This window comes from Triplophysa dalaica, chromosome 6, assembly GCF_015846415.1.
Source record: "Triplophysa dalaica isolate WHDGS20190420 chromosome 6, ASM1584641v1, whole genome shotgun sequence".
Lineage (NCBI taxonomy): Eukaryota > Metazoa > Chordata > Actinopteri > Cypriniformes > Nemacheilidae > Triplophysa > Triplophysa dalaica.
This window is the reverse complement of record NC_079547.1, coordinates 26118069-26143447: the sequence shown is the minus strand read 5'-3', so window position 1 is coordinate 26143447 and position 25379 is coordinate 26118069. Positions and strand designations below refer to the sequence as shown.

General features: G+C 37.0%; 2 protein-coding genes and 1 long non-coding RNA gene across 5 annotated transcripts; all 3 read left to right on the top strand.

Annotated features, from left to right (window-relative positions):
- The first annotated feature begins 433 nt into the window (after nucleotides 1-433).
- On the top strand, nucleotides 434-4988 carry csrp1b (cysteine and glycine-rich protein 1b). 3 transcript variants are annotated; one of them, XM_056750313.1, is made up of 7 exons: nucleotides 435-598; nucleotides 1287-1309; nucleotides 1479-1588; nucleotides 3328-3496; nucleotides 4221-4350; nucleotides 4441-4534; nucleotides 4723-4988. In XM_056750313.1, the coding sequence occupies exons 3-7, from the start codon at nucleotides 1480-1482 to the stop codon at nucleotides 4797-4799; spliced, it is 579 nt and encodes a 192-aa protein (XP_056606291.1). In that variant the 5' UTR covers nucleotides 435-598; nucleotides 1287-1309; nucleotide 1479; the 3' UTR covers nucleotides 4800-4988. The 3 variants fall into 3 exon arrangements, with proteins under 3 accessions (XP_056606292.1, XP_056606291.1, XP_056606290.1); XM_056750312.1 differs by having other exon boundaries at nucleotides 436-598; nucleotides 1258-1309; XM_056750314.1 differs by lacking the exon at nucleotides 1287-1309 and having other exon boundaries at nucleotides 434-598.
- A 4920-nt stretch (nucleotides 4989-9908) lies between these two features.
- On the top strand, nucleotides 9909-12246 carry tnni1b (troponin I type 1b (skeletal, slow)). Its single transcript, XM_056750315.1, has 6 exons — nucleotides 9909-10056; nucleotides 11019-11150; nucleotides 11266-11355; nucleotides 11519-11695; nucleotides 11764-11881; nucleotides 12049-12246. The coding sequence occupies exons 1-5, from the start codon at nucleotides 10048-10050 to the stop codon at nucleotides 11854-11856; spliced, it is 501 nt and encodes a 166-aa protein (XP_056606293.1). The 5' UTR covers nucleotides 9909-10047; the 3' UTR covers nucleotides 11857-11881; nucleotides 12049-12246.
- Nucleotides 12247-15342: 3096 nt separating this feature from the next.
- On the top strand, nucleotides 15343-19143 carry LOC130425029 (uncharacterized). Its single transcript, XR_008907018.1, has 4 exons — nucleotides 15343-15432; nucleotides 16352-16508; nucleotides 16594-16680; nucleotides 16960-19143. It is a non-coding gene; the product is annotated as an uncharacterized LOC130425029 (long non-coding RNA).
- Nucleotides 19144-25379: the final 6236 nt, after the last annotated feature.

The following is a 25379-nucleotide window of genomic DNA, read 5'->3' as shown; positions in this document are numbered from 1 at the left end:
GATAGATAGATAGATAGATAGATAGATAGAGAGGGTGTGTCACGCTGATGAAGGCGTAAGATTGTCCTCTAGTGGCCGTACTGAAAAATTGCCCTTAAACATAAATGACTGTTTTACCACAATTTACTGTTTACACAGAGCAGGACGCGTCCAGAAGAGATGTGTTTATAAGCTGAGAAAAGAAACACGTGTGAATGAGTGAAATAAACAACATTCAATAAGTCTAAATGTAGCAAAAAGTCATTTTCTGACCATAAAAACGTAACTGATGAGATGTTTTTGTTCTCCAAACAGACGCATAACGCATTGACCTTTAATCTAAAACAATTTAAATCTCACATAGCCTATGTTGCGTCAACGGAAGTTCCAAATGTTCGCGTGTCACGTGATGCACGGAGCCATCAGTTAGTTCCAATAAGTTATGTTTCCTGTTTCAATGCTTTACTCTACGCGCAAACAACGCGTTAAAATACGCACGTTTTTGACCCTCTCGGCGTTCCATATCTCTCTCAACGGCTCTGCTTCAAACTAACCATTAAAGGCCATAACACACACACACGCACGCGCGCGCGCGCACACCTCAGGAGCTGCTTCACCTGTGAGTCTCTCTCACTAACACCTCAAAACAAACACTGATTCATCATCTACACGCTCAGTTACTGCTATGTTACCGAGCGCATCCGATTATATTACATGAGAATAACATTTCATACCACTCATTTATTAATCAAATACAATTTAGTTAAATACAGCATACTAAAATATGACTTCAAGGGGCGCGGTTTCCCGGACAAGTATTAGATTAAGACAGGACAAGGCCTTGGTTAAATTAGATTATTTAAAGTCGTTTTAAAACATACTTTACAAAAGAACATTACATGGGCATCTTGAGACAAAACAATGACACTGATATATTTTATGATTAGTCAGTGTTTTCTATGAACACTCTCTTTACATTAAAGTTAGTCTGGGACTAGGTTTAAAAGATGCATCATACATTTCTGAATTAGGCTGTTTAGATAAATTCATGTTTCTATTGAACACAGCAAAACAAACAACAGTATAACAAACTCAAATTCAATTCAGTTTCGCTTTTCACAAAGCCTAAACTAAAAGATGATAACACATCAAATATTCCTGAGAGAAATGGTCATTAAAGAGATCACGTGTGTGATCTCTCTCTCTCTCTCTCTCTCTCTCTCTCTTCCCTCCCACTCCATCTCTTCATCTATCTCATCCTCTCTGGACTCATTCGAGGCTCTTCTGAACTCTCTGTGATCTTTCAGCATCACACACAAAATCAAAGCAGGTGAGAGACTTTGCCGTTCTTCTGAATGTGTAACAGAATATTCACTTGTAACCCATTCTTGCCTCTTTCTAACAAACTCTGTCGACTTGAACATCACAAATCTGCTTAACGTGTTCACTTGGGCTTCACTTAACATCACAGACTGTGTGTTTCTGCTGTTTATCTTCAGAATGCCGCTGGGAGGAGGAAATAAGTGCGGATGCTGTAAGAAGACGGTGTATTTTGCAGAAGAGGTCCAGTGTGAAGGACAAAGCTTCCACAAGTCATGTTTTCTGTGCAGTAAGTCACCACAGCTGATCTGAGACCTGAGCTGAACACACAAACATCAGAACAAGAGAAATGAGAGACGAATGACAAATCTAAAGCATTAGATCTATATGAGTGCAGTCAAGAAGAACTTCTACAGATTCAACGGTCTGTGATTTAATCGTGAGTGTTGAGAGCGTTAGAAACGGGTGGAGATGGAAAATTCTGTAGAGAAAAAGTGTGAACCGGAAAATGGAAAAATGGTTCATGCTGATAGTTGTGGAAAGAGTAGATATTTGTGATAAATAGAACTGTACCCTGGATCTTTTCTCAGTGTATGTTACAGATGAATGCATTTAGTCTTTGAGAAATCAAATCTTGAGAGATATTTGAGATAAGCTCAACTTACTAGGCCTACTAAGTGTCTTTGTCTTGATTTGTAGTTCAAATATCTAAACATTCTTAAATCAAAATACAATTACTTGACAAGAACAGTGTCTCAAGATATTTGGTCTTGTTTTATGAGACAGAATGAAGTAAGTTTATGGTGAAATCAAGCAAATAAGTCTGTCCATGGGGTGAGAGAACCAAAGTTGAATTAAGTTGTTGAATTAAACTAAATTCAAGTGTATTTTTCTCACCCCATGGACAGATTTATTTGCTTGTTTTCACCATAAACTAATTTAATCCTTAAGTTATTTTTCCGAAAACAAGACTTAATATCTTGGGTCAGTTTTCTTTTCAAGTAATTGTGTTCTGATTTAAGAAGTTTGAGATATTTGCACTGTAATACAGGTAAATAGAAAAAATAAAAATAATCTTTACTAGATGTCGTCCTATGAATGAATGACATTTTTTGCAATGTATGTAATTCACTTTATTAGTTGAAGTTTCTGCAGTAAGGAGAAACGAGTGCGAGTGTTAGTCTGGCTCATGTCAGAATGAAGTTGTTTTACACACATGGCCATATTAGGTGTTCTGTCAATGATGTGTGAGTTTGTCTGCCTTATATGGCTGAAGAGCGTCTGTGTGGAACACACCAGTGTTTATGTGCGTCAGGACATTTACAAACACACCAAACATCAGTGACACAAGACTTATGACATCAAACTCCAGTCCATTCTGATTTATTCCTGAGAAAGTTCCTCAAAATCTCACAATAATATTTCTCACACTGAGATCAGATATTCCAAAGTTCATCAAACGTCATCTCTCCCAGAGAAAATGTTGCTCAGGAGATCTGATGGACTGGTGTTTTAGTCTCAGATGTTTCTCCTAAAACTGAGTATAGGAGAAATAAAAAAAGACAAATGAGAATGTAATTGGTGTAAAATGAATGTGGATTGTGGAGGTGAAATCATCTGGATTTGGGATTTGAGTAAATGTGATGAGAAATGTTTGAGTTGATATTGAGATCTTCAATAATATTGACTTTGCTCAGTTTGACACACTGTTGACATCTCTTCTCAAACTCTCATTACAGACACATTTGTCAGATTTCTGACTCTTTCTCAGAAGAAACATCTGAGACGCACATGAGACTACTAAATAGCTCTGCTCATTTTATCTCTTACTTTTTTCTTGTGTGTCTATTTGTAGTATTTTTATAATATGTATAACAGCACTAATCTGAGATACTGAAGATAAAACGAGCTGGATGTCACAGAGCAACTGAGCTAATGATGCAGAATAAAAGAGTATATGTGTGTGTTAAATATATATATATATATATATATATATATATATATGAACACCTGATGTGTTCACTGCAGTGGTGTGCAGAAAGAATCTGGACAGCACGACTGTAGCTGTACATCAGGATGAGATCTACTGTAAATCCTGCTATGGAAAGAAATACGGGCCGAAAGGTTACGGATTCGGTGGAGGAGCAGGAACTCTGAGTATGGACACTGGGGAAGGTCTGGGCATCAAACCCGTTGGGTGAGTGAGTCCGTCAGGTTCTACACGTCAACCCTGGAACTATTGAAACACGGATTAGCACATTTACTAAAACTATATACAACTTCAATCTGTAAAATCTGATGTTAGTGCTGCTTCTTCCCTATCGATATGATGTCATTTCCTGGAGGATCTCATCATGGCCTTCAGTCACAGTTGTCTAACAGGGTGGAAATTGATGGTGGACGGAAAAAAACAAACAAAGATAATTTAAATCCAAAAACAACGTTGAAGAGTATAGAAACCAAGAGGCCAAACTGGAGGTTTTTGGGAAACAGCACGGCCGCCATTTTGGGATGAAAATGCTTTATAACTGACATGGTTTCTAGGCTTTTTTGTCATCATGTATTGTCATCATTCAGGTCGAATTTCAGCTTAAATGTTTTTTTAACAAAGCAGCTGATATTGCCATTGCGACAGCAAAAAGCCGATTAATTTTCAACCCCAAAATGGTGTTTTGATGGAACGCTCTATTGAGTTTTGCATCTTGGTATTCTAAACTCTTGACAACGTGTTTTGATAGAAGCAAGAAAAATAAACCGAAATGATTTAAATGAACTTCTGTGACTTTAATAATGAATGTGATATATTAAAGCTAGTGTGTAATATTTATAATGTTAAAATACTTTCGATTACAGTTTATTATACAAAAATGACTTCAGGTGGGTTGTGCGGCAATCTCTTACCGTCTCTGTTTCTCATGCAGACAAACGGCCCACCACCCGACCAACAATCCCAACCCATCAAAGTCCGCTCAGAAGCTCGGTGGCACAGACGTGTGTCCCCGCTGTGGAAACGCCGTGTATGCCGCTGAGAAGGTGATGGGAGGAGGAAACGTGAGTCAACTCTGATCTCAACATAAAACAAACAAGATTTCAACATGCATCAAGTTGTTAAAATAAAAGTGTTTGTGTGTCCTTGTGTAGTCGTGGCATAAGAGCTGCTTCAGATGTGCAAAGTGTGGCAAGAGTCTGGAGTCGACCACACTAGCAGATAAAGATGGAGAGATTTACTGTAAAGGTCAGTCATCATCTATACATGACGCGCACATCAATAGTCGTGGATTGAATTCACGTTGTGTGATTTCTTGATTAAATCAGTGTCTGAAATGACACAGTCAGCACATAGAAATAAAGACTCGGTCCTCATAAATCTTTCAGGTATGGTTGTATTAACACATTATGACGTCATGTTATGTGTTTACTCAGGGTGTTATGCTAAAAACTTTGGACCAAAGGGCTTTGGGTTTGGGCAGGGAGCCGGTGCTCTCGCACATGCCCAGTAAACCACAGCCCGCTGCGACACCTGTGAGGAAAAACTACAATCCTACACAACATGTCGGAAGAATGTCTGATAAACGGCATTATTATATATCAATGTAACTAAGAAATTCATTCATGTGACATCCAACATAACCTCAGTTATATCACCTAATATGTATGAGTACTAATAAACTGGGTTATTTTTCACTCTACAGGCCATTTATTATTACTTTGATTCTTATAACAGAGACACAAATTAATATATGTTGTGCAATATGTCCAGTGTTGGGTGTAACTAGTTATTAAGTAATTAGTTAATGAAATTTAATTAGCTTACCCAACACTGAATATATCGCGCCTTTGCAAACTATGATTTTTGAGTCTTGTCCAGTTTACTTAATTGAAGCAATTAACAGTGCCATTGTTGTAAGCATACTAAAATGTGCTTCTATTTATTTAGTTTGGTTGAACAAACCATGATTTATTGAAATGAACTTTTCGAACTTTTCCAATTGAAACGAGAACAAAGTATTGGTTTGAATTTGGAATGCGATGACACAAACACAAACTTCAAGTGTTTGTAAACAAAAAGCGGAGACACAAGAGTCATTGAAGATCTTCTCAGATGTGGTCGGTGACATCATACACACATCAAAACCACAGTGTGATGAAGAATAAAGAGTGTTTGTGTGTTTGAGCCGGACACTGATCCCATCTCAATCTCATGACAGACCCATTGTGAAGTCCATCCGCACAAATAAACAACAAACAAACCTGATTTCAAACCTGCAGACGGGGAAAAGTTAAACAGCATGAGTGCTTCTCAACCAAACTCAAGCCAAACTCCACAAGGAGGTCCTAAAGATGCATAAACAGGCTAATATATCAAGACACATCTTAGGGTTTGGTTATTTTCAATCTGTCAAATTGTTAAATATCTTATCATATGAAAATTGTGGGGTGGATATATAAGGGGTTGCATTGTCATTTTCTCCAGTGCAAAACATGACACCAATGAGTCAGCACCTCATCACATGACAACTATTTTGAGCTAAAGAAAAATATGGATTTTGTTCGAATTTGAGATGTTCATAAAAAAGAAATACGTTGCTCTCGTCTCACGATCACAAAGCTCCAAGTCATAATTAAACATCTAAAATGATCTTCATTTTTTTAGTTTTCTGAGAGGTGCACCTTTCCTGAAAGAAACTGGACACGTGTCCATCGGACCAAAGCGTGTGTGCTGTTTTACACGATTCACAGAAATGACCAATTTTTGATTAAAAACTGCAAATTTCGTCATAAAAGCGATTAGTTTGCAGATGTGTGATGTGAGTTAAGCCGTCTGGCGTTTCACACTACGTAAATAAAAGCAGGTGATAACTGGCGTCTGGAGGTTTAAATATCACACAGATCAAGCAACAATCAAATCTAAGATATCAGATATAAAAGTTCAAATTCCTGCAGCGTTGTTTTTCTCCATCTTCCCTAGTCACCAAAAATACACCAAACCAGAGCAGCGCTGACAGCTGCGCATCACAACTAACACACAATCACCATAATCCAGGGTTTCCACATCAGCCAAGACCCAAATCCATCATGCCAGCCGACAGGACAGGTGTTCCCCGCACACTGACCCTTCGAGAGCTTTCTCTAAATCTGACCCCTGGGCATCGGACGGAATATCACGACTCAGATAACCTTTCTGATGTCGTATCACTGAGATTATATTTCTCTCAGGTGGCCATTCATGGAAATGATGCTGGACACACAGACGATGATGATGATGATGATGATGATGAGAAAGCCAAAACTACACATCTAACTCCACAATCCAGCACTGCTTGAATGCTTCCACACCGAGAAATCATTCATAACTGCGCATACAAATGTTAAATGTATCTAAATGAAGCACTTTTAGATATTTGTAGTAAAAACAAGACAGAACTACGGTGTAGGTGCTTTATTTCTTGCAGCAGTGCGGGGTTGACTGTACACAGGGTCAACCCCGGGTCAACATGGAGGTTGTCAACATTACCACCAGTATCGAGCCAATATCTGTTGAAAGAGTGTTGAATATGGAACATTCTACTAACGTTAACAATAGGATCCAGCCAAACCATTTGAGCTCAGATAACGCCTCGTTTCATAATCATGGAATGTTTTTATCTGACAAACACCAGAGAGACACGGTCACAGCTGTCTCACCGCTCTATGTTTAGCTAAGCCAATGTATGGACTACATGACATTCCCATCATATTCTTCCTGAGATTAATGTCGTCTGTAGTTAATATTTTAATCAGACCAGCATGAGGTCAAGCATGAGGCGCCGTTCCCCCGTGGAACCATCCAGCAAATCACACACAAACACACAGATCTGAAGAGATGTGGTCTCAATATGTGTCTTATGTAATATACACCACGTGCTAATGATGATAGACAAGACAAAACTGAGCAGTCAGATATTCTAGATCCTAGAAAAGTGAATGTAAAAAGACGTTTAAATGACAGCGTCTTGTGTACGTTCATCTGAAGTCAGGGGGAGATTTTCTGGCTCTGTTGTGTTTCAACATGATATCTCAGCTGTTCCTACTAAAATTCTTTAAGAGAAATAAGAACATAAATGAGATGAGCGTTGACAAAAACTACTAAACGGCATCCTGAGATGATTTCCCTTACAAAAATACACCACGCTTTTATTTATTATAGTAAAGGTACCATGCTTTTATATTATTTTACTCAGAATATGGAATATTGTGTTCTTCATCTTCATGATGACCCGTGTTGGGTAAGTTACTTTGATTACTTTAGTAATTAATTACTAGTTACTAATGACATGTTCAATAGTGTCATTAGATTACTGTACAAATGACTCTCACCAAAATGATTTAATTACTAATTACTTTCTATATCCTACATCAACCTTTATTGGTTAAGTGATTCAAAAGACATAAAACACATCTTTTAATTCATTCTCAGACTCATCATTTTGATGTCAATTCTACTATTGAATATATTACAAAGAATTTAGTTTAATTACATCAGAATAGCGAAATCGGCAGTGTTAAAAAATGTCAATTGCTGCAAAGAACAGGCTGCAATGCATCTTGGGAACTTTCAAACTCAGAATACACTGTTATGTCAGTTGGGCAAACTTTCTAATGCATTTTGGGCAAAAACTTGAGAAACTAAGTCAACAAAATAATCTTTTTTAGAAACAATTTTAGGCTCTTTTTGTTCCGTACATGCAAAACAATCATTTGAGTCTGTTAACTAAAAATGCTGTTTTCACGTCACTAATTTATCTTTGTAGGGAGAACATTTTGCAAGTTGTTTTTCTTACAGTTTAGTTTTACTGTGGCTAGATTAGACTGGAGTGAGACAGAAACACGGCTGGTGATAAGCTTTGCTTCTGTCCTATCAACTTCTGCCGTGCACAAGTGCTGGATAAAAGCTCCGGCTAATAATACTATCCAGTTACAGAGTGACGGCGAACAATAAAAACACAGCCATTGTTCTACAGCATCACTTCAAGATCTGCCCACCACAGCAACACAAGGTAAGATCATTGGCTTTTCCTTTACACCTGACATCACAATATTAGACGTCTGATTCCATTTTCTGTCTGATTCCATTTTCAAACACGCCGAGACATTAAAGCAGAACCGTTCACCATCAATATTAATGATCGTGAACCATTGAACCATATGGCTTCTTGACCGATGACTGATTTAATACATAACTGCCACCAAAAAACTGTTTGCATCCTCGATTATGGTCTTAAATATAAAAGTTATTTGTCACGCTGTGTGGTTCCATACAGAACCTTTACAAGCACATGCAAAAGATTCCTTGTAGAGGAAAAAAGGTTGAAGAAAAAGGTTGTATATCGCATACAAGAAATATATATATATATATATTGATCCTTCAAGAACATGTGACTGAAAGATCCTTTGGAGAACCCAAAGTTGTTCGTCTATGGATCCACACTGCAAAAAATCTCTTATAGAACCTTCATTTTTATAAGTAACTTCTGTCAAATGAATAAATAAGTTATTTATGACACGACGTGTTCTTCCCTCACCTCTAGCACAAATTCACTCATTTGAGTCTTCTATTGATCACCATGAAGGTTTTAACAGAAAATCATCAGGTCGCCTGTTAAAACATCATGAAAGGATTTCATTTCACTCTCTTGTATCAAGTCTTTCAGTTAAATGATACTTGTATATTAATCAATAAAACACAGAAATTATTGTAAATTGATTTTGAAACATCACTCAGTAAATCACGTATGGCGATCTGTCTATTTTCAGATGTAAGTGATGATGTGCTGTGTTTTAATGTGTGTTTAATTCCCTTGTGTCCTGGACCCGTTTAACATCAATGATCGGAAACATGGGCAGGGTGAAAGTCTGTGAGAGTGGGTCTATTTCTGGGACATGAGTGGATACGGGCTGGAGAAAGATGGGATTATTATCTGTGCAACATAGTTAGCATACCAATATCACCAAACCACCGTCCACGTCTGCCAACACCTTCCTCCTACAGGACCACTTCTGAAATCTGTGTGTGTGTGTGTTTGGTCGCTGTCATTACTTTGAAGCGCTTAACAGAGGAGTTTTAAGTCTTTTCATCTCTCCGTCAATCCATTAGTGCTCAGATGTTTCATTGTGATGTGAATGAGAAACACTGCTGCTTATAATAGTGATCATTTGAAAGTAAAACGCAGGAGATGCTTTGAGTGGTATGATGACAAATGAACGCCGATCTGATTATCATGTCAGACACTTGAACCTCTTGAAGAGCCTCCCATTGGTGTTACCCTTTGGAAACTAATAACTTTATTTCTGTCCCCTAGGTCGAGTCTCCGTTGTAAAGATGCCTGAGTGAGTATATTGACAGCTCACAGCCCCCTAAACACTATTCTTAGAATAACAAAACATATTCTCAAGACATCTGTAGTCATCTTATATGAAGTCCAAGTCTAAAATCGTTGTATTCAAGAATTAAGAAAAAAGACCTCTGGACACTTGTGTGTGCATCTTGTAACATGAGCTTTGTTTGTTTTGACAATAACAATATCTCAATATATCAATATTTTTCTTTTACTTCCAGGCAAGAGGTAAGACTCAAAAATATCTAATCTATTGTCAAAAATGCTTTATGATGCAAAGATAAAATGTCTCTAATCGTTTACATGTTTATAAAATAAACGCTTGTTTCAACTCCAACAGAAAAAGTCCAAGATCTCTGCATCCCGCAAGCTGATGCTAAAGGTGAGTTCATAGACAAACTAAATTTACCCCAGTTTTCATCTTTTCACAAATCATAGCTTCCCACATGAAAAAATACTATAATACAGCAGTATTCCAACACACTACAATGTTCTTGAACGATACTTTATTACACGGCTCATTTGAATGCTTGATTCTGATTGGCCAGTAGCGACATTCCAATGGTTGTTATTTTCAATTATAAAACAGTCAGTTCTGGTCCTTGATTCTGATTGGCTGAGCTGAGTTCTTTGCCATTATAAAATACCACAATATATATCGGCTGACTGGACCACATAGCCTAAATATCGTTTTATAACAGCTACTGGGTTTAAGGCACTCCGCTTTGCGTCATGCCACAACGCCTTTAGCTGTTATATAAAATGCACTGTAACCCACTGCTTTGCAGCGCTTATTCCTATAATAACAACCGCTCAAAACTAATGACACCCTGTAACCCGGATGCTTCACGTCAATTCAGAGGAGCAGTTTAATATTACACAAAATGTAATTATAAATATGTTATTTAATAACATATATGACATTATATTTAAAAATGATTAAACCAATGTGTCTGTTTGTGACGTTTGAACGTCGTTTCTTCCTTTAAAACCGAAACTAAATGACCTTTCCTCGCAGAAGGTCTGCATTTGGTAAAAATGAGCTAAACAAATATTTCTAATTCACATTTAATGTCCAGTTTTTCTTTTCATGTGGCAAGTAGCCGTGTAATAAGCGTGACAATGTACAAGCAGACGGCTGTTATCGCCAAATAAACCCCTTCAGTGTGACACAAGACCCTCAGCTTCACCTGATCACACTGTCGGGAATTATTTCTGCCATAACATCCGGCTGCTTGTACATTATCACTTGCATAACAAATACTTAAGCTGACTACTCTTTCCTACAGAAAACACTGGGGTATACTATCATATTTTTCATTCATGTGTGTGTGTGTGTGTCAGAGTCTTATGGTGGCTCGAGCAAAGGAGGAGTTGGAGGAGGAACTGGCAGAGAAAGAAGCAGAGAAAGAGAAATATTTATGTGAGAAAGCTCCTCCGCTTCAGACCAGTGGAATGTCTTTTGCTGAACTACAGGTGCATCACGTTCTGACACGGACGGCATTCATATAAATAAATCATTTACACAGAGATACTACAATACTTTCATCCAAAGATTACGTCTATAAATACAACATCTGCTCTGTACCAGGAGCTGTGTCGAGAACTTCACGCCAAAATTGACGTGGTGGATGAAGAACGCTACGACATTGAGGCCAAAGTGCTTCACAACACAAGAGAAGTTAGAACACGTTACCTCTTCGCTCATTCGACAATGCATCATGCTTGTAGAGAATCCAAAATCAAGTCACGTAAAAAACACAAGATTTCTTAAATGTGCAGCAGAATGTCAGTATCCTCATGTTGTGCTCTCAGAATAAAAAAACTTAACAAATGGGTTTCAGATCAAAGATTTGAACATCAAAGTCCTGGACCTGAGGGGTAAATTTAAGCGACCTACCCTGAGAAGGGTGAGAGTTTCAGCAGACGCCATCCTGAGATCTCTTCTGGGCTCTAAACACAAGGTGTCAATGGATCTGAGGGCCAACCTCAAGTCTGTGAAGAAGGAAGACACCGAGAAGGTGAGGCGTGACGGTCTGGAATTAAAGAGCTCACCGTGTTACGCTCATGTTTGTGTCTCTGTCCACAGGAAAAGACGGTAGAGGTCAGCGATTGGAGGAAAAATGTGGAGGCCATGTCTGGAATGGAGGGAAGGAAGAAAATGTTTGATGCAGCTCAGTAAACAACACAAGACCAATAAACTCAAGGTAAAAGCCGCATTCATTTTTCATTCCGTTTGTCTTCTGTTAACAGCCAAAAGAGCTTGACATTGACCTTAACTTGATCAGATCAGTGAGAGAGAAACCGTTATTCAGTTTCACACATGAACAGGTTGCTTTGGATCTTACCGGGATCTGTTTCTGACTTTTTACAGGACATCAAGATGGGCCCAAGTTTGCAGGAATTGTCAAAAGGCTGAGATAATAAATATTCATATTTTTTTGTTGATGACTTGCAAAGAGACGCAGAACATTTCAGAATACTTTTGTGTCTAGAACCAAGTAACATTTTAATCAGAGGCATAACTGCTGTGTGACATGTTATCATTCATAAACCAAACATTTCTCTCTTGTCTACATGCATGCTTTTTATAAACTCTTTAATTAAGAGATTACATTTGTATCTGTCAGCTGCTGCATTTAAAATGAACTAAAAAAGGGAAACATGTGGGAATATCAAATGACCATGTTCAAAATAGACCAAACAGATTATTTTAAACCCTATAATCTTATTTGTGAATAAAACATGCTGTGGTTACTGTATAAGGAAAACTGATCTGTAGTAGGGATGAGTCACGAATTTCGAATATTTGATTCGTTTTTTAATGATATAATTTCGAATAGTGTGAGCGATCTCGCCGTGTTTCCACGTGTGTAAATTGAGATGGTGTCAAAAATGAGTTCTGTGTGGGGGTCCTTCAATAAAATGAATGAGAATAAAGTGCAGTTTAAACTCTGCAATGTAAAGCTGGTTTATCATGGATCAACAACTACGATGTACAATCATCTGAGGGCGAAGCACCCAGCAGGTCCATCCACAGGTCAGCAGTCAGGTGCTAGTTTATGGTCAGAACATTTGGATGCCAGACGGGCGGAGCAAATAACGGCTTTAAATACTATGATGATCACTAAGGATATGATTCAGATCGGCTTTGTTGGAGGAGAGGGTTTTAAAAATCTTATGGAGTTTTATGGCGTTTATTTTGACCCAAAAGTCGCGCGCAAGGAATCCGCGCGCGCACATGCGATGCAAACGCGCATAATGATATACACGCGTGAAAAAGCTGTTCCGCGAGGGTATATTTATACACCGCGAGCGCCCAGAAAAGCATCCGCGAGCGTAAAAGAATACTCGCGAGGGATATTTTCGACTCAGCGCGCATAAATGGAGCCCCGCGAGTATGGGCTGAGATGAGAGCTCTCGCGAATCTTTCTGCGCTCTCGCAACTGCTGCTCATCACTCGCTCAATCTTCAGACAGACTTTTGAGACTTTGGGGGCTGGACAGCTGACTGATGACTCCGCATCTGTGATTGGTCACTTGCAAAATGCAACAGCCAGTCTGTTATCACCTGCCACCTTCTAGTGGTTGGCGATACTGTAAGATTTTGTATCGATCCGATACCAAGTAAATGCAGGGCCGGTATTGCCAATATCAAAACCAATAGTTTTAGAAGCATTCACTTGAATTTACATTTACTTTCCTGTGAATGAAATGTCACGATTTATCAGATGAATGCATCATTAATTTGATAAGTCTGAATACATTTTTCATGACCACTAAAATATTTTGTGATTTGTGCTCTTAATGTGCTTATAGGCTAATTAATCATGTAGATGTTAAAACATAGGGCATATTTTAAACCAAATAAATATATTTACTAACTTATTTATCCTGTAATAAAATTTGCAAGCATGAACTTTACACCAAACTATTACTGTAAAATAGTAAAAATAACGGATTAACAGAACAGAAAACCGATATAAAACAAAACAGTTTCTCCATATCCTAGTATTACTTGTCCAGCTTAAAAAAAACAAAGTGCACATAATTATTAATGAAGAACAAAGCTTTTAAAACTGCTTTTCCGTTTTTGTTCAGTGTTATGTTTAGACACCGTAATATAACACATTAACATGTTTCCCTTTCATTACATTTTTTTAAGTGAATTTATTAACAAAGTGCACACAATTGTTTGAGAAACAAAATAAATAAAGTGTTTAAATAATAAAGGAATTTTAATATTTTTACCCCCAAATGCAGACTATCATACATCGCAGTTCGCCGTGTTTTATTCAGGGGTGAAAAATCTCCACACGATGACTGCAGCAGCATCTGCGTGCTTGCACTTGGCGCTGCTGAGTCACGTGATAGCGGATAGATGTATGGGAAATAAATAGTTCTTCTTTATTATACAATTATTAGCTACATTAGTAAATAAATCAAATCTGTAGTAAAACACATTAGTATCGATGTTTTCATGTTAGGATCGATCCTTTTCGATACAACCTAAGCTTCGGAAGTATCGATATTTCAGGATCGATCCGCCCACCCCTAATGAGCAGCAGTTGCGAGAGCGCAGAAAGATTCGCGAGAGCTCTCGTCTCAGTCCATACTCGCGGGGCTCCATTTATGTGCGCTGAGCCGAAAATATCCCTCGCGAGTATTCTTTTACGCTCGCGGATGCTTTTCTGGGCGCTCGCGGTGTATAAAGATACCCTCGCGGAACAGCTTTTTCACGCGTGTATATCATTATGCGCGTTTGCATCGCACGTGCGCGCGCGGATTCCTTGCGCGCGACTTTTGGGTCAAAATAAACGCCATAGAGTTTGTTCAGCCCGAGTTTACTGTTCGTCTAAACCATCACTGCCAGACTGGAGAAACTTTATCATGACAAGAGAAACTGAAGCCTTATGAACTATTAATGCATGAAGTCGTTCCGGACTGTTAATAAATGCCTTCATTCGGTTAATATGTTTTAACGCGTTTTAAGTCTGGTCTAAAATCTTTATGGCTTTAATATATTTTCTTTGATCAATCACACTGTTTTTTAGATGGTATAAATGTGCATGCTCATATTTTACAAGGAAATGTTCTAGCATTATGAGCGGTTGATGCTGATCGACGTACACTGTAAAAAGTAATAACTGAATCTACTCAGTAAGCCTAGTTTCCTTAACTGATTTTGACAAATTTGTTGGTTTTACTTGATTATGCAGTGTTGTGTGAGCTTTTAGGTGAATGCAATAGTTAAACTAAACAACTTAAGTATACTGTACCTAAGAGCGTCAAGTGAGTTGTACTAAAGGTCTCACTTTTGCAAATATCATGGTGACAAAGATGTTATTAAAAACACTTGTTACACACACACACACACACGCGCGCGCGCACACACACACAAAAGTTATACATTTAATAGTGAAAACAATGCTTGTTAATCTCTCTCTCTCTCTCTCTCTCTCTCTCTCTATCTATCTCCAAAAACTCAAACAAATGTGTATTCTGAATCTTCTCTTTTTTACAATCAAGAACCAAAACACCCAAATTATATGCTTATTGCAAGCCCATCGTAATCAATCTAATCGTAATAATATGTGTTGAATAGTTATAATAATGACCTAAACATATTTTTGTGTTGGCGGACTCTGTTCGTGTGCGCATGCGCAATAGCGAAAGTGCGTTCTCCGCAGTACAGTTTGCCAATTGAAGACAGAGACGAAAAACTTCACATCGTGTTTTGAAACTGTCAGAACAAATAGGTAAGCTTTTGACCTGCTTATAAGTCTATTTTTTAATCGGTCGTCATTATATTAACTCACGTTTTTTATGAGTATATATGAACAGGAAGTCTAACTTTAATTTCAGTAGTTTTCTTTCAGGCAAGGTTACTCTCTTACCGCCATTTATGACCAGTGCCTAACTAGCTAGGTTTAAAACGTCGATTTTTACCTAACATCTTTTAAGTACAGCTTGTTTAATCTGTCGTTAGTTTGTTTTCCACCATTATTATTATTATGTGAAAACCGCAAAGCTTTTCACTTGTTGTGCACGTGTCGTTCATGTGCAAAAGAACAGTGTGATGCTCGATTTACGATTTTTCCATTAACAAACCATTAAATTACGCATTTCTTCGGAAGAGTTAAAATCATGGGGTGGAAATGCAAATTCTGCTTGTTTTCGTGTGAAAAGAGGGCTCAGCTGTTGAAACATTACAGATTAAAACATGGAGGCTACACTAGAACTACTCCAATCCCATGTCTCCACACAGATTGTCTGTGCTCATTTAAATCATTTAATTCAATGATCGTGCATTTTTACGAAAAATCATTCACATCAGGTGTATGGTAGCCAAGCACGTCCATGTGATGACCCCCCTTTGATATTTCTCTGCCTAATGTGCAGTTTTGAGGAGCCCAGCACAGAATCAATTTTTTTGTCTCATTTAAGGCATCATCTCAAAAATCATGAAATGGTGCAGTGTCCCTATAAAAAGTGCCCTTTCAGAGCAATGTCTACTCTACATTTAATGTCCATAAATGTAGAGAGCATAGAACACCTGATCAGAGGCAGTTGAAGTCTGACATTCTTTTCCATGTTAGTCCCTGTTTAGATAATGTGATGTTTAATCCAAACTTGCACATTTCGGTGAAAAGTGATTGCTTAATTTAAATTTTTTAGGTTCTGGCGGAGTTCAGCCGTATATCTGGCAAAAACCTGCAAAGGGAATTCTTTTAAGAACTTGACTATTTCCTTCAATATCTTCCTTGATATCTTCAAGGCCAAAGGGGGATACGGCTGTAAACTCAAGAAGATTCCACAACAGGTTGACAATAATGTAAGCTCCACAGTCATATCCCAGTTCTTTGGTTTTGCAGGTGTTATGTTAATGCTATTAAACTTTACTTTGAATCATTTTCCAGAAGTCTGACACCAATGAAAGGCGAACTGCTGTTTCTTCATGGCCTCCCACTCCTCCTCGGAGAGGATCCCATTGATTTTTACAATACGTAAGTAGTTTTGTTAATAAACAATAATTTTTTTTAGATATGGCATGAAGAAAAGGAAAACATTTAAAAAGGAGACTATTGAAAAGATGGAATGAGGCTGGAAATTAAGACCGAAGAATAAAGTCACAACTGATGTGAAAGAAAGAAGTCAAAAGAAGGCAAGAAAGTAAAATATATGTAAGGCAATAAGGAACAAAACAATTTATGTCGGAAAGCAACCATTTGTTATTTTAAAATGTGTAAAGTTAATTGACTTTATTTTTGTTATGGTGTTTTTAGGACAGAGATGATGAAGAAGGGTTGTCCAGCATTTCAATCTGCATTTTGTGTCAGTGATCCTTGAGGACTGTGAATCCATACTGTACTCACTAAACCTTATTTTGGAAGGTAAACATTGTAATGGATAACCTGGGAAATCTTCCCAAAGCCATGTGCATCCTCTTTGGGCTCATTTATGCCCTGAATTTAGAGTATCCCCCAGTACTGAAGAACACTTTAGATTTCATCCAAAGGGTGCTTTTGTCACTTGGCCACAAGTCTCAAAACTCTTCTACTGCAGTTATGTAACTGCCATGACAGAGCATTTTCATTGTTCATGATTAACCACTTTAAGTTACAAAAATGGTAGAGCACAACTGAAAATGTATTTTATTTCCTGTTGGAAAACGTACTTAAAAGGACAGTTCACCCACATATTTAAATTCTTATATAATTTTCTCACCCTCAGACTAGGGGTGTGCGATATGCCGATATTAGATCGCGAACGATTAAAATGACTGCACGATCCACTTTTTCGGGAAAATCATTAAATCGTCCTATATAGTAGTGTTCTATAAAATTCGTCAACATACTTGCGATAGATTGCGCCATGTTAACAAGCTTGTATATGTTGCTTGTGAATTCAGTAAGATTAAGTGACGCGGTCAGTGAAGATGGAGGGAAACACGGAGGACTTGGTCCCTAAAAAAAATTCTACATCAGTAATATTGAAATGGTTTGGGTTTTCCCCAACTGACACGGCCCAAACAACAGTTATTTGCAAATGTGGCAATGATAAGATTCGAGCGTCGTAAGGCAACACAACGAACCTTTTTAACCACCTCAAAATAAAGGGACTGAAAGAGTATGCCGACAATCAAATTATAAAGGGATCCCAAGCGAGTAAATCAGGTACAACCAAGCATACGGAAACTAAAAGGCTTAAACAACGACTTTAGCGAAAGAACCATTTGAGAAAAAAAAACACGTATCAGTATGACAGAATGAACAAGCGCTGGAAAGATGTCACTGACGCGGTCGCATTTTACCTGGCCAAAGACATGATTCCCATAAAGACTGTGGAAAATGAGGGCTTTAAAAAACTGCTCAAAGTCGTGGATCCACGTTACGAAATACCCAGCCAAAAATATTTATCCTCCACGCCCATTCCACAGCTTTACTTCGAGTTCCGCAACAAGATGAAAAACAAATTTCAAAATGTAAAGTTTTTTGCTAACAGCTGATTTATGGTCTTGCACTTTCATTAAATATTAACTTGATTAAAATATTCTTCAAAATATAAATGGTAAAAAGTATATTTTTATATGGGGACTTAGTTTGGCTGTATTGAAGCCCCTTTAATTTGAAAAATAATCTTAAAACCAACTTGAAGAAGAACCGCGATAAAATCGTGAATCGTGATCTATCTGGAAAAAATCGTGATTTGAATTTTTTTTCTAGATCGCCCACCCCTACCTCAGACTGTTCCAAACCTAGGTAAATTAATTTGTTCTGCTAAACACAAAATAATATATTTGGAAGATTGTCAGAAACTGAGCAGATCTCATCCCGACTCCTATAGTGTTTATTATTTCCCTACTATGACAGTAAATGGGGGATGCGATTTGTTTTGTAATTGACATTCTTCCAAATACCTTTCTCTGTGTTCATCAGAACAAAGAAATTAATACAGGTTTGGAACAATCTGAGGGTGAGTAAATGATGACAGAATTTGCATTGGTAAGTGAGCTTTCACTTTAATGTTAATGTTAAACATGCTTAATGTTTAGTGGTTGGTTTTAGTAACATTTTAGATGTTTTTTGATGTTTGATAAAGAGAACAAAAAATGTGTTCTTTACTAAAATACTTAGTCTTCAATGTGCCTCAGTACTTCATTTTACCTCTGTGAAAAGGGGACAGCGATATTTTTCTTTCTAAAGTGTACTGGAAAATGTACTTTGTTTCTTGTTTCGAACTTGACAGTTTGATTAATGTGAAGTGTTTTTTTTAAATAAGACAAGATATATTTTTGTTAGACAAGACAAGAAAATAAACTGTACTTAATTAGTTTACAGAGTAGTCTACTTTGTTTCCAAATTTGCATTATACCTCTTTATAAAAAAGTTACATTTGTGAAAAGGGTAGACTGTTCTATTTTGCAATGGAGTACAGTATGTGCATTTTTGGTAAAATCATGTCAAGTCTCAAGTATGCACTTGAATAACTATTGTTTTATTCAAATAAATGACCCTGTTTTTGTACCAACAATCTATTCTCTGTCTTTGTTTTAACAACTTAGTGTTTTGAGTACAATTTGCTTGAGAAATTTAAGGTAATCACTTTCCACACATTTTTCTAGTAATGTGAACTAGCAGACATGTTGAATTAACTTTTTTATTTGAGTTATCTCTACTAAGCCTAACTCAAAGATTTAAGTCAACTGAACTTTTTATTCTGAGTTGTAATTACTTAGGTTTTCTTGTAGCTTTTGCAAATAAATAAGTTAACTCTACAAAGTTGTTGTAGCTTCTCCAACTCAGAAATGATGAATGAATTTACTTGGAAATTCTGAGGTAATCACTTTCCACAGGTTTTCTAAGTAAACTCAACTTATTACTTTTTACAGTGTACTGTTAATAAATGCCTATTCAATAATACATAAAGCAGTGTGACGTCATACGGATTTAAAGCGTAAATGTTCTCTCTCTCTCCGTTTGTGTGTGTGTGTGTAATACTTTAAATGCGTCCATGTGGGGATGGGAGTGAATTTCGAATAATTTTCTAATAGTTCTCGTCGATCTTCGAATATTATGCTTTAAATGCCCATACCTAGATATGAAGTGTCATCAACAGATGTTTTCACATGAAATGTACACATGTTATTAAACACAATAATGTTCAATTTATTCCATACTGTCAATTTCAATATTTATTATTACTGTTTAAAATCAAAAGTTGTCTCTGCTAACATTAGTTAATGCTCAGTGAACTTACATGAGCAACAAGAACAATTGGTATTAAATAACGTTAAGAGAAACTAATAAATCATGCTAATATAAATTACTCTTATTTAATGAATGAACACATTCTGACAAATAAAATCGTATAAATGCAAAGCCATGCTGCTGAACTGGACATTCAAAAAAAGTTGATTTATAGTAACGTTAATGAATACCAGCAGACCGGAAGTGATGTGTGTTAAAACGTCTCAAACGCAGAAGATGAATTGAGGATTTATTTGAAAGTATCGACTGCTGTAAACGGGATAACTTTCTTAACGTTAAACAACAGCAGATTTACGTAAGTTTAACTTGCCATGTTTTGTGAAGACACCTGCTTTGATATCTAGAGAAAGTCTTCACCAGCTGAATGCAGCGCCACCGTCAGATCCCATGATGCACTAGACTACAGCGCTCGGCTTCCGTAGAAATGAATCTAGAACGCTCGCGCCATAGACCGAGCAAGACGAGTATAATGTCAAACGAATATTACTTTAAGTGCATGCATGTCTGGGTTAGTATTAACTGATTTTATTAAGCATTACTGGCCTGCATGTGACGTAACAGTGACGTCTACTTACAAACAATTGCTCTTAAAGTCACAATGAAACGGAAGTTGCGATTGACTTCTTTTCCTTATCGTGACGTGTATCCGAGTGAAACGGCTTCTGAAATGAGAAAAGAATGTTTTGATTGGTTTGTTGTAAATTGGGACTGGAGGGGAGGGCTAAAAATGCCTGGCCATTGGACAGTGAGTATAGCCCTACCTCTTTTTTGTTGCTGACGTCATGTGGTGAAGATTTGATGTTGAGAGTTATTGATTAAAGATTACAAGTGCAAATTAATAAAAAAATAATCGATAATAATCACTGCAACGCTAATAATAAATAATCTATAATAATCACTGCAACGCTGTATAAAACACTTTTTTCCCTGTTTGATTGTATGGTGACTTTAAGAAATAATTTGCTGAGATTTCTGCTATGCGGTCGCACGTATGCAGGTGTGTAGTAAATAATATAGGCTACTGTAACCAATGAGAGTAAAATACTAGAAATATATATAAAACATACATTTAGCCATTGTATTGTTTAGAATGGAAACTATTTGTCTTTACAAGTAATGTGTTGACTTCTGGAAACCAATATAACACCATTACATTTTACTGGTAGAAGACCCAGAACACACCATATACAGGTCATTTGTAATGGTTTAATGGTTAACAGATGATAAATCGTACTGTTATACTTATATTTAAGCATTTAACACATATTTTTATCCAAGGCCACTTACAAAAATGAGGAAGACAATGAAGCAATTCATTATAACCCTTTACTAAATACTGATTGAGGACCTGAGCAGAGCACTCTTACTGGTTACTTTATTTATCAGTCAGAGTTTAGGAGTCTTTTAACACAGTCAAATATATAAAGCATGTTTTTTTTATTAAAGCACCAACCCTCACCAGCGCCAGAGGGCAGTGTTTAACAGCTACAAGCATCACAAACTCTATACAAAGTTAAACAACGTTTTAAATATACCATACATTTTTAATATTTAACAAATAAATCCTTTCTATTGACAGATTCTTTCATTTTATTAAATGTAGAAGTGGTAAATATCATAACAAAGGCGAAGTTTCTAAACCAGAAAATATTGAAAATCCCTTTACTTTTAAGAATATGATGTTTTTTAAATGATGTGTCATTCACACAAGGTCAAGAGCTTTATGGAAAAGTGCATGAAGGTGGAACAGTTGACCTCTAGTTGTCTGACTCCATGTCAAAGGTGAAAGCCATTAAAACTACATCTAACACAGATACTATTTTACTGCAGTAATAGTGTGGTGACTGGTATTATCCACTCACTGTCATAAAAATGAAGATTATTTTTATATCCGTACAAAAACAGTTAACTATAGTTTTATATTTTATTATAAATTATTAACTATGACATTTACCATGCAGTTTTATATGAAAAGTACTTTCACCCGGTACTTTGATCTCAATACCATGGTAACACCACAGTACATTTTGGTAAGAGTTACCATATCCATACACTGTTTTTTACAAACTCAAAGATATTTTAAAGATCATCATAGTAGGACCGTTGTAATTTGAGCAAAATGTTTTCACCGTCACACAACTCAGCATGCAATAAAAGAGTCCTGTATTCAACACAATCTGACTGAAGATTAACTGACTGAATAGTGTTTTCTCTGCGTTATTGATGCCGTGAGTTTGCACATGTCTCTTATATTTATCTTCACTTTCTCAAGAGCAAATCCATCACAGCACTTCACTTTCTATTGTATTGATCAACTGAGGACAGACAGGACTGATAACCCTTGGTTTTAAGTCTAACACTTAAGTGCATTATAAACTATACAATATTATTGTTATATATTATATACATAATCAAATAAGTAGGTCATGCACAAGTAGTTTCAGGCCATTAATATAACAAACATCATACTACGAATATCACATACCTAGAAACAAATGTATATAGTAAAATGCAATGTGAGTCACTTTGGATGACAGCGTCTGCCAAATGCAATGTAAATATAAATGTAAGTCATTTGAAGTTATCTTAAATATATATATATAAAGTATTAATGGTATGAATAATGACTGGGGACAGTGGGTCATGTGAAGTTATAGTTGAAAAATTAGATTCCAGCAGCCGTCAGTGGATGAGATGAGATGATATGAGATGAGATGATATGATGAGATGATAGGATGAGATGAGATGATAGGATGAGATGACAGGAGATGATGAGATGATGAGATGAGATGAGATGAGATGAGATGAGATGAGATGATAGGATGAGATGACAGGAGATGATGAGATGATGAGATGAGATGAGATGAGATGAGATGATAGGATGAGATGAGATGAGATGAGATGACAGGAGATGATGAGATAATAGGATGAGATGAGATGATAGGATGAGATGAGATGAGATGAGATGATGAGATGATAGGATGAGATGAGATGAGATGATAGGATGAGATGAGATGATAGGATGAGATAAAATGAGATGATGAGATGATAGGATGAGATGAGATGATATGATGAGATGATAGGATGAGATGAGATGAGATGAGATGATGAGATGATGAGATGATGAGATGATATGATGAGATGATTGGATGAGATGAGATGACAGGAGATGATGAGATGATAGGATGAGATGATAGGATGAGATGAGATTATAGGATGAGATGAGATGAGATGATGAGATGATAGGATGAGATGAGATGAGATGAGATGAGATGAGATGAGATGAGATGAGATGATAGGATGAGATGAGATGATATGATGAGATGATGAGATGATAGGATGAGATGAGATGAGATGAGATGATGAGATGATAGGATGAGATGAGATGATGAGATGATAGGATGAGATGAGATGAGATGATGAGATGATAGGATGAGATGAGATGATAGGATGAGAGGAGATGATGAGATGATGAGATGAGATGATGAGATGATGAGATGATAGGATGAGATGAGATGAGATGATGAGATGATAGGATGAGATGAGATGATAGGATGAGATGAGAGGAGATGATGAGATGATGAGATGATAGGATGAGATGAGATGACAGGAGATGATGAGATGAGATGATGAGATTAGATGAGATGATGAGATGATAGGATGAGATGAGATGACAGGAGATAATGAGATGATGAGATGATAGGATGAGATGAGATGACAGGAGATGATGAGATGAGATGATGGGATGATAGGATGAGATGAGATGAGATGATGAGATGATAGGATGAGATGATGAGATGATAGGATGAGATGAGATGAGATGAGATGATAGGATGAGATGAGATGATGAGATGATAGGATGAGATGATGAGATGATGAGATGATAGGATGAGATGAGATGAGATGATGAGATGATGAGATGATGAGATGATGAGATGATAGGATGAGATGAGATGATGAGATGATAGGATGAGATGAGATGATGAGATGATAGGATGAGATGATGAGATGATAGGATGAGATGAGATGATGAGATGATGAGATGATAGGATGAGATGATGAGATGATAGGATGAGATGAGATGATGAGATGATAGGATGAGATGATGAGATGATAGGATGAGATGAGATGATGAGATGATGAGATGATAGGATGAGATGAGATGATGAGATGATAGGATGAGATGAGAGGAGATGATGAGATGATAGGAGATGATGAGATGAGATGATGAGATGATGAGATGATGAGATGATGAGATGATAGGATGAGATGATGAGATGATAGGAGATGATGAGAAGATGAGATGAGATGAGATGAGATGATGAGATGATAGGATGAGATGAGATGATAGGATGAGATGAGATGATATGATGAGATGATAGGATGAGATGAGATGATAGGATGAGATGAGAGGAGATGATGAGATGATAGGAGATGATGAGAAGATGAGATGAGATGATGAGATGATAGGATGAGATGAGATGATAGGATGAGATGAGATGATGAGATGATAGGATGAGATGAGATGAGATGATAGGATGAGATGAGATGATAGGATGAGATGAGATGAGAGGAGATGATGAGATGATATGATGAGATGATGAGATGATAGGATGAGATGAGATGAGATGATAGGATGAGATGAGATGATGAGATGATAGGATGAGATGAGATGATGAGATGAGATGATAGGATGAGATGAGATGATAGGATGAGATGAGATGATAGGATGAGATGATAGGATGAGATGAGATGATAGGATGAGATGATGAGATGATGAGATGAGATGATGAGATGATAGGATGAGATGATAGGATGAGATGAGATGAGATGATGAGATGATAGGATGAGATGAGATGATGAGATGATAGGATGAGATGAGATGAGATGAGATGAGATGAGATGAGATGAGATGATGAGATGATAGGATGAGATGAGATGAGATGAGATGATAGGATGAGATGAGATGATGAGATGATAGGATGAGATGAGATGAGATGATGAGATGATAGGAGATGATGAGATGATATGATGAGATGAGATGATGAGATGATAGGATGAGATGAGATGATGAGATGATATGATGAGATGAGATGATGAGATGATAGGATGAGATGATAGGAGATGATGAGATGATAGGAGATGATGAGAAGATGAGATGAGATGATGAGATGGTAAAGAGTGAGTGAAGAAGACACACAGGTCACATTAGTTTAGAGGTCAGACAGGTTACTCACTGAATGAAGGAGTGGAGTATGTCATTACCTTAAGGGGTTAATACTGTGAATCCTTCAATGAGAACAGGAAATGAACAACAGTCAAGATGACCTCTTCTCTCTGAACAGACATAAATCAATCAGCATATCGTGTGTGTAAAGTAACATGTTTGATAGAATAACTCTCAGACATTTCTCCCGAGAAAAAGAGTCAGAAAT

Bases quoted from the DNA above. Each gene is read 5' to 3' on its own strand.
- tnni1b (XM_056750315.1), top strand. The intron at 11,151-11,265 runs GTGCATCACGTT...GCTCTGTACCAG, and splicing joins TGTCTTTTGCTGAACTACAG to GAGCTGTGTCGAGAACTTCA. The intron at 11,356-11,518 runs GTTAGAACACGT...AATGGGTTTCAG, and splicing joins TGCTTCACAACACAAGAGAA to ATCAAAGATTTGAACATCAA.
- csrp1b (XM_056750314.1), top strand. From the start codon at position 1,480: ATGCCGCTGGGAGGAGGAAATAAGTGCGGATGCTGTAAGAAGACGGTG. The intron at 1,589-3,327 runs GTAAGTCACCAC...TGTTCACTGCAG, and splicing joins CAAGTCATGTTTTCTGTGCA to TGGTGTGCAGAAAGAATCTG. The intron at 4,535-4,722 runs GTCAGTCATCAT...GTGTTTACTCAG, and splicing joins TGGAGAGATTTACTGTAAAG to GGTGTTATGCTAAAAACTTT.